A 12,643-nucleotide genomic window follows, 5' to 3' on the forward strand; every position below is an offset into this window, starting at 1 on the left:
ATCTTATCAAAACGAGGGTTCTCAGATTCTGTTATTGATACTCTTGTTCAGGCCAGAAAGCCTGTAACTAGAAAAATTTACCACAAAATATGGAAAAAATATATCTGTTGGTGTGAATCTAAAGGATTCCCTTGGGACAAGGTAAAGATTCCTAAGATTCTATCCTTTCTTCAAGAAGGATTGGAGAAAGGATTATCTGCAAGTTCCTTGAAGGGACAGATTTCTGCCTTGTCTGTGTTACTTCACAAAAAACTGGCAGCTGTGCCAGATGTTCAAGCCTTTGTTCAGGCTCTGGTTAGAATCAAGCCTGTTTACAAACCTTTGACTCCTCCTTGGAGTCTCAACTTAGTTCTTTCAGTTCTTCAGGGGGTTCCGTTTGAACCCTTACATTCCGTTGATATTAAGTTATTATCTTGGAAAGTTTTGTTTTTGGTTGCAATTTCTTCTGCTAGAAGAGTTTCAGAATTATCTGCTCTGCAGTGTTCTCCTCCTTATCTGGTGTTCCATGCAGATAAGGTGGTTTTACGTACTAAACCTGGTTTTCTTCCAAAAGTTGTTTCTAACAAAAACATTAACCAGGAGATAGTCGTGCCTTCTTTGTGTCCGAAACCAGTTTCGAAGAAGGAACGTTTGTTGCACAATTTGGATGTTGTTCGCGCTCTAAAATTCTATTTAGATGCTACAAAGGATTTTAGACAAACATCTTCCTTGTTTGTTGTTTATTCTGGTAAAAGGAGAGGTCAAAAAGCAACTTCTACCTCTCTCTCTTTTTGGATTAAAAGCATCATCAGATTGGCTTACGAGACTGCCGGACGGCAGCCTCCTGAAAGAATCACAGCTCATTCCACTAGGGCTGTGGCTTCCACATGGGCCTTCAAGAACGAGGCTTCTGTTGATCAGATATGTAGGGCAGCGACTTGGTCTTCACTGCACACTTTTACCAAATTTTACAAGTTTGATACTTTTGCTTCTTCTGAGGCTATTTTTGGGAGAAAGGTTTTGCAAGCCGTGGTGCCTTCCATTTAGGTGACCTGATTTGCTCCCTCCCTTCATCCGTGTCCTAAAGCTTTGGTATTGGTTCCCACAAGTAAGGATGACGCCGTGGACCGGACACACCTATGTTGGAGAAAACAGAATTTATGTTTACCTGATAAATTACTTTCTCCAACGGTGTGTCCGGTCCACGGCCCGCCCTGGTTTTTTAATCAGGTCTGATAATTTATTTTCTTTAACTACAGTCACCACGGTATCATATGGTTTCTCCTATGCAAATATTCCTCCTTAACGTCGGTCGAATGACTGGGGTAGGCGGAGCCTAGGAGGGATCATGTGACTAGCTTTGCTGGGCTCTTTGCCATTTCCTGTTGGGGAAGAGAATATCCCACAAGTAAGGATGACGCCGTGGACCGGACACACCGTTGGAGAAAGTAATTTATCAGGTAAACATAAATTCTGTTTTCTAGACAAGACTGTGATAATGCTAGAAAAGGACTGATAAGATTCCCATGAGGGAAGGGTAAGCTTTATTCAGGGACTAAGTATAGTATTACAAGCTTACATTACAGGGCTAATTTATGCTGGTTGACACTTTTTTATGGGTTGACACTTTTTTATGGCAAACGGTTTTTACTTATAAACATAGTTTTTGAGACACTTAGAAGCTCCTTTTGGGTTTCTTTCAGGGGTTGTTACCCACATGGCTAATATTATAACTCCTAGTTGTAATATTGTTTCTTTAGGCCTCACAGCACCGGAGTAAGGTGGGAGGGGCCTAATTTCGCGCCTCAGATGCGCAGTTAGATGGACTAGATCTTCAGGCTGTGTTCACATGGTGGCTCCTGCTACAATTTGAGGACCCATAAGAAGCTTTTTCCCCATAAATCCGACTCCTAAAGGAAGGTAGGGCCACAGCAGAGCTGTGGCAAGGTGCTAAGTTTGTTTTAACCGGTCTGTTGGCTTACTATTGATCCGGTTTGGGCATTAAGGGGTTAATCGATTTTTTTGCTAGTTGTGCAATCGTACCAATGCTTTAGGTACATACTGTGAAAATTTCAGAAAGTTTGGTGCATTTTTTCACTGTTTTGGAAAATTGTGTGCCTTTTTTATTTCTTAAAGGCACAGTAACGTTTTTTTGCAAAGTGTGTTTTTGCTTGATTAATGTGATTCCTAAGCCTGTTTGTCTTACTATTAGTCTGTTAAACATGTCTGTCACCAAGGAAAATCCTTGTTCAATGTGTTTAGAAGCCATGGTGGAACCCCCTCTCAAAATGTGTCCCACGTGTACTGATATGTCTAGACATTTTAAAGTCCATATTGTTGCACTTAAAAATGTGGCCCAAGATGATTCTCAGACAGAAGGTAATGAGGTTAGCCCGTTGACCTCTCCCCAAGTGTCACAACCAGTTACGCCCGCTCAAACGACGCCTAGCACCTCTAGCGCGTCTAACTCTTTTACCTTAGAAGATTTGGCGGCAGTTATGGATAATACCCTCTCAGTATTTTTATCTAAGCTGCCCGTGTTACCTGCAAAGCGTGATAGCTCTGTTTTAAGAACAGATTATGAGCATTCTGACGCTTTAGTAGCTGTATCCGATATACACTCACAACGCTCTGAAATGGGGGCGAGGGATGTGCTGTCTGAGGGAGATGTTTCCGATTCGGGAAAGGTTGCTCCTCAGACAGACTCAGATACGTTGGCCTTTAAATTTAAACTAGAACACCTCCGCTTATTATTCAGGGAGGTATTAGTTACTCTGGATGACTGTGACCCTTTGGTGGTCCCAGAGAAATTGTGTAAAATGGACAAGTACCTAGAAGTTCCTGTTTACACTGATGTGTTCCCGGTCCCTTAGAGGATTGCGGATATAGTAACTAGGGAGTGGGATAGACCAGGTATTCCATTTGTTCCCCCTCCTGTTTTTAAGAAAATGTTCCCCATATCTGACATCACGCGGGACTTGTGGCAGACGGTCCCTAAGGTGGAGGGGGCTGTTTCTTCACTTGCTAAACGCACAACCATACCAATTGAGGACAGTTGTGCTTTTAAAGACCCTATGGATTAAAAATTAGAGAGTTTACTTAAGAAAATTTTTGTTTATCAAGGTTTTCTTCTCCAACCTATAGCGTGCATTGTCCCTGTAACTACTGCAGCTGCTTTCTGGTTCGAGGCGCTGGAAGATGCGCTCCAGAAGGAGACCTCATATGAGGATATTATGGACAGAATTAAGGCTCTTAAGCTGGCTAATTCTTTTATCACAGATGCCGCTTTCCAACTAGCTAAGTTAGCGGCAAAGAATTCAGGTTTTGCCATTCTGGCGCGCAGGGCGCTATGGCTCAAGTCTTGGTCGGCCGATTTGTCGTCAAAATCCAAACTGCTGAACATCCCTTTCAAAGGAAAGACCCTTTTCGGGCCTGAATTGAAAGAGATTATCTCAGAAATCACTTGGGGAAAAGTCCATGCTCTCCCTCAGGACAAATCCTTTAAGACAAAGAACAAACAAAATAATTTTCGTTCCTTTCGAAATTTCAGGAGCGGTCTCGCTTCATCCTCCCCTGCTGCGAAGCAAGAGGGTAACACTTCACAACCCAGGGCAGCCTAGAAACCTTACCAGGGCTGGAACAAGGGTAAACAGGCCAAGAAGCCTGCAGCTGCCCCCAAGACAGCATGAAGGGGTAGCTCCCGATCCGGGACCGGATCTAGTAGGGGGCAGACTTTCTCTCTTCGCTCAGGCCTGGGCAAGAGACGTACATGATCCCTGGGCCTTAGAGATTGTATCCCAGGGATATCTTCTAGAATTCAAGGACTCCCCTCCAAGGGGAAGGTTCCATATTTCTCGTCTGTCTACAGACACGAAAAAGAAAGAGGCGTTCTTACGCTGTGTAGAAGACCTACATACAATGGGAGTGATCCACCCAGTTCCAATTGCGGAACAAGGGCTGGGGTTTTACTCAAACCTGTTTGTGGTTCCCAAAAAAGAAGGAACTTTCAGACCAATCCTGGATCTCAAAATTCTAAACAAGTTCCTCAGAGTCCCATCATTCAAGATGGAGACCATTCGGACAATCTTACCAATGATCCAGGAGGGTCAATATATGACTACCGTGGATCTAAAGGATGCGTATCTACACATTCCTATCCACAAAGATCATCACCAGTTTCTCTGGTTCGCCTTTCTGGACAAGCATTATCAGTATGTGGCACTCCCTTTCGGGTTGGCCACTGCTCCCAGAATTTTCACAATGGTGCTAGGGTCCCTCCTGGTGGTGCTAAGACCGCGGGGCATAGCAGTGGCGCCTTATCTAGACGACATCTTAATTCAGGCGTCAACTTTCCAAAGAGCCAAGTCTCACACGGAAATTGTAGTGGCCTTTCTGAGGTCTCACGGGTGGAAGGTGAACATCAAAAAGAGTTCTCTCTCCTCCCTCACTAGAGTTCCCTTCCTAGGATCACTAATAGACTCGGTAGAAATGAAAATATTTCTGACGGAGGTCAGAAAGTTAAAACTCTTAACTACGTGCCGAGCTCTTCATTCCATTCCTCGGCCATCTGTAGCTCAGTGTATGGAGACAATCGGATTAATGGTAGCGGCAAAGGACATAGTCCCTTTTGCACGGATACACCTCAGACCACTGCAACTATGCATGCTCAAACAGTGGAATGGGGATTATGCAGATTTGTCTCCTCAAATACAGTTGGACCAGGGGACCAGAGATTCTCTTCTCTGGTGGTTGTCTCAGGATCACCTGGCTCAGGGAATGTGTTTCCGCAGACCAGAGTGGATCATCGTAACGACCGACGCCAGTCTGTTGGGCTGGGGTGCTGTCTGGGACTCCCTGAAAGCTCAGGGCTTATGGTCTCGGGAAGAAGCTCTTCTCCCTATAAACATTCTGGAACTGAGGGCGATATCCAACGCTCTTCAGGCATGGCCTCAGCTAGCTGCGGCCCAATTCATCAGATTTCAGTCAGACAACATCACGACTGTAGCTTACGTCAACCATCAAGGGGGAACAAGGAGTCCCCTAGCAATGATGGAAGTAACCAAAATAATCAGGTGGGCGGAGGATCACTCTTGCCACCTCACAGCAATTCACATCCCAGGAGTAGACAACTGGGAAGCGGATTTTCTAAGTCGTCAGACTTTTCATCCGGGGGAGTGGGAACTCCACCCGGAGGTATTTGCGCAGCTGATTCAGCGATGGGGCACTCCAGAATTGGATCTGATGGCGTCCCGTCAGAATACCAAACTTCCTCTTTATGGGTCCAGGTCCTGGGATCCCCAGGCGGCGTTGATAGATGCTCTAGCAGTGCCTTGGTCCTTCAATCTGGCCTATGTGTTTCCACCGTTTCCTCTCCTTCCTCGTCTTGTTGCCAGAATCAAGCAGGAGAGGGCGTTGGTGATTCTAATAGCGCCTGCGTGGCCACGCAGGACTTAGTATGCAGACCTAGTGGACATGTCATCCGTTCCACCATGGACTCTGCCAATGAGGCAGGACCTTCTACTTCAAGGTCCTTTCAAACATCCAAATCTAATTTCTCTGCATCTGACTGCTTGGAGATTGAACGCCTAATTCTATCTAAGCGTGGTTTCTCTGAGTCGGTTATCAATACCCTGATTCAGGCCAGGAAGATCTACCATAAGATTTGGCGAAAATATCTTTGTTGGTGCGAATCCAAGGGTTACTCATGGAGTAAGATGAGGATTCCCAGGATATTTTCCTTTCTCCAAGAAGGATTGGAGAAAGGATTATCAGCTAGTTCCTTAAAAGGACAGATATCTGCTTTGTCTATTCTTTTACACAAACGTCTGGCAGAGGTACCAGACGTTCAAGCGTTTAGTCAGGCTTTAGTCAGAATCAAGCCTGTTTTATAGACCTGTGGCTCCGCCATGGAGTCTGAATTTAGTTCTTTCAGTTCTGCAAGGGGTTCCATTTGAACCTTTACATTCCATAGATATTAAACTTTTATCTTGGAAAGTTTTGTTTTTGGTAGCTATCTCTTCTGCTGGAAGAGTTTCAGAGTTATCTGCTTTGCAGTGTGACTCACCTTACTTGGTGTTCCACGCAGATAAGGTAGTTTTGCGTACCAAACCTGGTTTTCTTCCTAAGGTTGTGTCTAATAAGAATTTTAATCAGGAAATTGTTGTTCCTTCCCTGTGTCCTAATCCTTCTTCGAAGAAGGAACGTCTGTTACACAATCTTGATGTGGTTCGTGCTTTAAAGTTCTATTTACAAGCAACTAAGGATTTCAGACAAACAACTTCATTGTTTGTCATCTATTCTGGTAAAAGGAGAAGTCAGAAGGCGACTGCTACCTCTTTCCTTTTGGCTGAAAAGCATCATCCGTTTGGCCTATGAGACTGCTGGCCAGCAACCTCCTGAAACAATTACTGCTCATTCTACCAGAGCAGTGGTTTCCACATGGGCTTTTATAAATGAGGCTTCTGTTGAGCAGATTTGTAAGGCAGCGACTTGGTCTTCGCTGCATACCTTTTCCAAATTTTACAAATTCGATACTTTTGCTTCTTCGGAGGCTATTTTTGGGAGAAAGGTTTTACAAGCAGTGGTGCCTTCCGTTTAAGGTACCTGTCTTGTTCCCTCCCTTCATCCGTGTCCTAAAGCTTTGGTATTGGTATCCCACAAGTAAAGGATGAATCCGTGGACTGGGTATACCTTACAAGAGAAAACAGAATTTATGCTTACCGGATAAATTACTTTCTGTTGTGGTGTATCCAGTCCACGGCCCGCCCTGGCTATTAAGTCAGGTAGATCTTTTTGTTTAAACTACAGTCACCACTGCACCCTATAGTTTCTCCTTTTTCTTCCTAACCTCCGGTCGAATGACTGGGGGGTGGAGCTAGAGGGGGAGCTATATGGACAGCTCTGCTGTGTGCTCTCTTTGCCACTTCCTGTTAGGAAGGAGAATATCCCACAAGTAAAGGATGAATCCGTGGACTGGATACACCACAAGAGAAAGTAATTTATCCGATAAGCATAAATTCTGTTTTTCATAAGGGTCTCAGTAAATCTCTTGTAGTATCATTGAATCGAAGGTTAATGTCTCCTGAGGGGGATTATTGAACAGGGGGGTTTATAATCATGTTTATGTGATTCAACCTGCTTATGTGTGATGTTTATGGGCTCGTGGTTTGGAACATTGAGGCCTTTGGAAGTGACGCAGCCTTTTGGATGGGCGCGCTTTTTTTGGACTGTAAGGTTCATTTTGTGTTCGGGTTTCGTTTTGTTCCGTTTTCCATTTCCGCATTCCAGACCGTGTGGCAAAGGAAATTTTCTAGTCCACAGGGGCCTGGTCATAGGAGGTGGTGAGTGCCCCAGCCATTGGGGGTGTCAGGTTCCGTTTCTTTCATGTAATTAGCAAGAGTCCATGAGCTAGTGACGTATGGGATATACATTCCTACCAGGAGGGGCAAAGTTTCCCAAGCCTCAAAATGCCTATAAATACACCCCTCACCACACCCACAAATCAGTTTTACAAACTTTGCCTCCTATGGAGGTGGTGAAGTAAGTTTGTGCTAGATTCTACGTTGATATGCGCTCCGCAGCAGGTTGGAGCCCGGTTTTCCTCTCAGCGTGCAGTGAATGTCAGAGGGATGTGAGGAGAGTATTGCCTATTTGAATGCAGTGATCTCCTTCTATGGGGTCTATTTCATAGGTTCTCTGTTATCGGTCGTAGAGATTCATCTCTTACCTCCCTTTTCAGATCGACGATATACTCTTATATATACCATTTCCTCTACTGATTCTCGTTTCAGTACTGGTTTGGCTTTCTACTACATGTAGATGAGTGTCCTGGGGTAAGTAAGTCTTATTTCTCCAACATTGGTGTGTCCGGTCCACGGCGTCATCCATTACTTGTGGGATATTCTCCTCCCCCACAGGGAAAGGCAAGGAGAGCACACAGCAAGAGCTGTCCATATAGTCCCTCCCAGGCTCCGCCCCCCCAGTCATTCTCCTTGCCGCTCTGAACAAGTAGCATCTCCTCGGGGATGGTGAGGAGTTTGTGGTGTTTAGTTGTAGTTTTTTATTCTTCTATCAAGAGTTTGTTATTTTAAAATAGTGCTGGTATGTACTATTTACTCTGAAACAGAAAGAGATGAAGAGTTCTGTTTAAAAGAGGATTATGATTTTAGCAGACAGTAACTAAAATCAGTTGCTGTTCCCACACAGGACTGTTGAGATGAGAGAACTTCAGTTGGGGGGAACAGTTTGCAGACTTTTCTGCTCAAGGTATGACTAGCCATTTTTCTAACAAGACTGTGTAATGCTGGAAGGCTGTCATTTTCCCTCATGGGGATTGGTAAGCCATTTTCTTAGTCTCAAACAGAATAAAGGGCTTATTATGGGCTATACACTGGTAGACACTCTTAAGGGCTAAATCGATTGCTTTATTTAAGTATTATATGCAGTTTGAAGTTGAATTTCACACTTTTATAACATTGGGGAACGTTTTTTAGCACCAGGCACTTGTTAAGACACCTTCCCAGTAAGGAAGGGCCTTTCTCTGTAGTAGGCAGAGCCTCATTTTCGTTCCATTACTGTGCAGTTACTTTTGAGTACAGTACATGCAGCTGCATGTGTGTGGGTCTGGAATCCACTAAAAACGTTCCTAGAAGGCTTCATTTGATATCATATACCCCCCTGGGATTGGTGAAGTCGCAGCAAAGGCTGTAGCTGGGACTGTAAGGGGGTTAAAATTAAAAACGGCTCCGGTTTCCACATTTTAAGGGTTAACAGCTTGAAAATTGGGGTGCAATACTTTGAATGCATTAAGACACTGTGGTGAAAATTTGGTAAAGATTAGATAATTCCTTCATAGTTTTTCACATATTCAGTAATAAAGTGTGCCCTGTTTAACATTTAAAGAGACAGTAACGGTTTTGTTTTAAAACGGTTTTTGTGCTTTATTAACCAGTTTAAGCCTGTTTAACATGTCTGTACCTTCAGATAGATCATGTTCTGTATGTATGGTAGCCAATGTGGTTCCCCCTTCAAATATGTGTGATAATTGTGCCATAGCGTCCAAACAAAGTAAGGACAGTACTGTCACAAATTGTAAAGTTGCCCAGGATGATTCCTCAGATGAAGGAAGTAGACATAGTTCTACATCATCTCCTTCTGTGTCTATACCAGTTATGCCCGCGCAGGCGACCCCTAGTACTTCTAGCGCGCCAATGCTTGTTACTATGCAGCAATTGACGGCAGCAATGGATAACTCCATAGCTAATATTTTATCCAAAATGCCAGCATTTCAGAGAAAGCGCGATTGCTCTGTTTTAAACACTGTAGAGCAGGAGGGCGCTGATGATAATTTTTCTGTCATACCCTCACACCAATCTGAAGTGGCAGTGAGGGAGGGTTTGTCAGATGGGGAAATTTCTGATACAGGAAGAATTTCTCAGCAGGCAGAACCTGATGTTGTGACATTTAAATCAAAATTAGAGCATCTCCGCGCATTACTTAAGGAGGTGCTATCTACTCTGGATGATTGTGACAATCTGGTCAACCCAGAAAAATTGTGCAAGATTGACAAGTTCCTTGAGGTCCCGGTGCACCCTGATGCTTTTCCGATACCTAAACGGGTGGCGGACATAGTGAATAAGGAGTGGGAGAAGCCAGGCATACCTTTTGTCCCTCCTCCTATATTTAAGAAATTGTTCCCTATGGTCGACCCCAGGAAGGACACATGGCAAACAGTCCCTAAGGTCGAGGGGGCGGTTTCTACTCTAGCCAAGCGCACAACCATTCCTATTGAGGACAATTGTGCTTTCAAAGATCCTATGGATAAAAAATTGGAGGGTTTGCTTAAAAAGATTTTTGTACAGCAAGGTTACCTCCTTTAACCTATTTCGTGCATTATTCCTGTCACTACAGCGGCGTGGTTCTGGTTCGAGGAACTGGAAAAGTCGCTCAGTAGGGAGACTCCGTATGAGGAAGTCATAGACAGAATTCACGCACTTAAGTTAGCTAATTCCTTTATTTTAGACACCGCTTTGCAGTTAGCGAGGTTAGCGGCGAAAAATTCAGGGTTTACAATTGGGGCGCGTAGAGCGCTCTGGCTAAAGTCTTGGTCGGCGGATGTATCTTCCAAGACAAAATTGCTTAATACCCCTTACAAAGGTAAGACCCTTTTTGGGCCAGAATTGAAAGAGATTATTTCAGACATCACTGAGGGAAAGGGCCATGCCCTCCCACAAAATAAACCTTTCAAGGCTAAGAATAAGTCCAATTTTCGTTCCATTCGCAATTTCAGGAACGGACCGGCTTCCAACTCGGCAGCCTCTAGACAAGAGGGTAACGCTTCCCAGACTAAACCAGCTTGGAAATCAATGCAAGGCTGGAACAAGGGTAAACAGGCCAAGAAGCCTGCTGCTGCTACCAAAACAGCATGAAGGGGTAGCCCCCGATCCGGGACCGGATCTAGTAGGGGGCAGACTCTCTCTCTTTGCTCAGGCTTAGGCAAGAGATGTTCAGGATCCCTGGACACTAGAAATAGTCTCTCAGGGTTTTCTTCTGGAGTTCAAGGAACTACCCTCAAGGGGAAGGTTCCACATGTCTAACTTATCTTCAAACCAAATAAAGAGACAGGCATTCTTACATTGTGTAGAAGACCTGTTAAAGATGGGAGTGATACACCCAGTTCCAACTGTGGAACAAGTTCGGGGGTTTTACTCAAATCTGTTTGTAGTTCCCAAAAAAGAGGGAATTTTCAGACCAATTCTGGATTTAAAAATTCTAAACAAATTTCTCAGAGTTCCATCGTTCAAATGGAAACCATTCGAACAATTTTATCTACAATCCAGGAGGGTCAATTTATGACTACCGTGGATTTAAAGGATGCGTATCTACATATTCCTATCCACAAAGATCATCCAAGGATTTTCACAAAGGTGCTAGGGTCCCTTCTAGAGGTTCTAAGACCAAGGGGTATTGCAGTGGCACCTTATCTGGACGACATTCTAATACAAACGTCGTCTCTTTCCAAAGCAAAGGCTCATACAGACATTGTTCTAGCCTTTCTCATATCTCACGGGTGGAAGGTGAACGTAGAAAAGAGTTCCCTGTCTCCATCGACAAGAGTTCCCTTCTTGGGAACGATAATAGATTCTTTAAAAATGAAGATCTTCCTGACAAAAGTCAGAAAGTCAAAGCTTCTAAAGCTTGTCAAGTTCTTCACTCTATTCTGCAGCCTTCCATAGCTCAGTGCATGGTAGTAGTAGGGTTGATGGTTGCAGCAATGGACATAGTTCCTTTTGCTCAAATTCATCTAAGACCATTACAACTGTGCATGCTCAAGCAGTGGAATGGGGACTATACAGACTTGTCTCCAAAGATTCAAGTAGACCAGATGACCAGAGACTCACTCCGTTGGTGGTTGTCACAGGATCACCTGTCTCAGGGAATGAGTTTACGCAGACCAGAGTGGGTCATTGTCACGACCGACGCCAGTCTATTAGGCTGGGGCGCGGTCTGGGATTCCCTGAAAGCTCAGGGTCTATGGTCTCGGGAAGAGTCTCTTCTCCCGATAAACATCCTGGAACTGAGAGCGATATTCAATGCTCTCCGGGCTTGGCCTCAACTAGCGAAGGCCGGATTCATAAGATTCCAGTCAGACAACATGACGACTGTAGCTTACATCAACCATCAGGGAGGAACAAAGAGTTCCTTGGCGATGAGAGAGGTATCCAAGATCATCAAATGGGCGGAGGATCACTCCTGCCATCTATCTGCAATTCACATCCCAGGAGTAGACAACTGGGAGGCGGATTATCTGAGTCGTCAGACTTTCCATCCGGGGGAGTGGGAACTCCACCCGGAGGTTTTTGCCCAGTTGACTCAATTATGGGACATTCCAGACATGGATCTGATGGCGTCTCATCAGAACTTCAAGGTTCCTTGCTACGGGTCCAGATCCAGGGATCCCAAGGCGACTCTAGTGGATGCATTAGTGACGCCTTGGTCGTTCAACCTAGCTTATGCATTTCCATCGTTCCCTCTCCTTCCCAGGCTTGTAGCCAGGATCAAACAGGAGAAGGCCTCAGTGATTCTGATAGCTCCTGCGTGGCCACGCAGGACTTGGTATGCAGACCTGGTGAATATGTCATCGGCTCCACCATGGAAGCTACCTTTGAGACAGGATCTTCTAGTGCAAGGTCCATTCGAACATCCAAATCTAGTTTCTCTCCAGCTGACTGCTTGGAAATTGAACGCTTGATTTTATCCAAGCGCGGGTTTTCAGATTCAGTGATAGATACTCTGGTCCAAGCCAGAAAACCTGTGACTAGAAGGATTTACCATAAAATATGGAAAGGATATATCTGTTGGTGTGAATCCAAGGGATTCTCATGGATTAATATTCCCAGGATCCTCTCCTTTCTAACAAGAAGGTTTGGATAAGGGATTGTCAGCGAGTTCTCTAAAAGGACAGAGATCTGCTTTATCTGTCTTGTTACACAGACGACTGGCAGCTGTGCCAGATGTACAAGCTTTTGTACAGGCTTTGGTCAGAATCAAACCTGTTTACAGACCTTTGACTCCTCCCTTGAGTCTAAATTTAGTTTTTTTCAGTTCTTCAAGGGGTTCCATTTGAACCCTTACATTCCATAGATATCAAGTTACTATCTTGGAA

At 44.5% G+C, this 12,643-nt stretch overlaps 1 protein-coding gene across 1 annotated transcript in view; it reads left to right on the forward strand.

Moving 5' to 3' along the window:
• The window catches only part of LOC128645912 (transmembrane 9 superfamily member 2), a 662,966-nt gene that overhangs the window by 365,745 nt on the left and 284,578 nt on the right, over positions 1 to 12,643 (forward strand). The window contains exon 12 of the mRNA XM_053699233.1: positions 6,858 to 6,886. Within this exon, the coding sequence (XP_053555208.1) occupies positions 6,858 to 6,886 (29 nt within the window). The remainder of the gene's footprint in view (positions 1 to 6,857; positions 6,887 to 12,643) is intronic.

This window comes from Bombina bombina, chromosome 1 (assembly GCF_027579735.1).
Source record: "Bombina bombina isolate aBomBom1 chromosome 1, aBomBom1.pri, whole genome shotgun sequence".
NCBI lineage: Eukaryota > Metazoa > Chordata > Amphibia > Anura > Bombinatoridae > Bombina > Bombina bombina.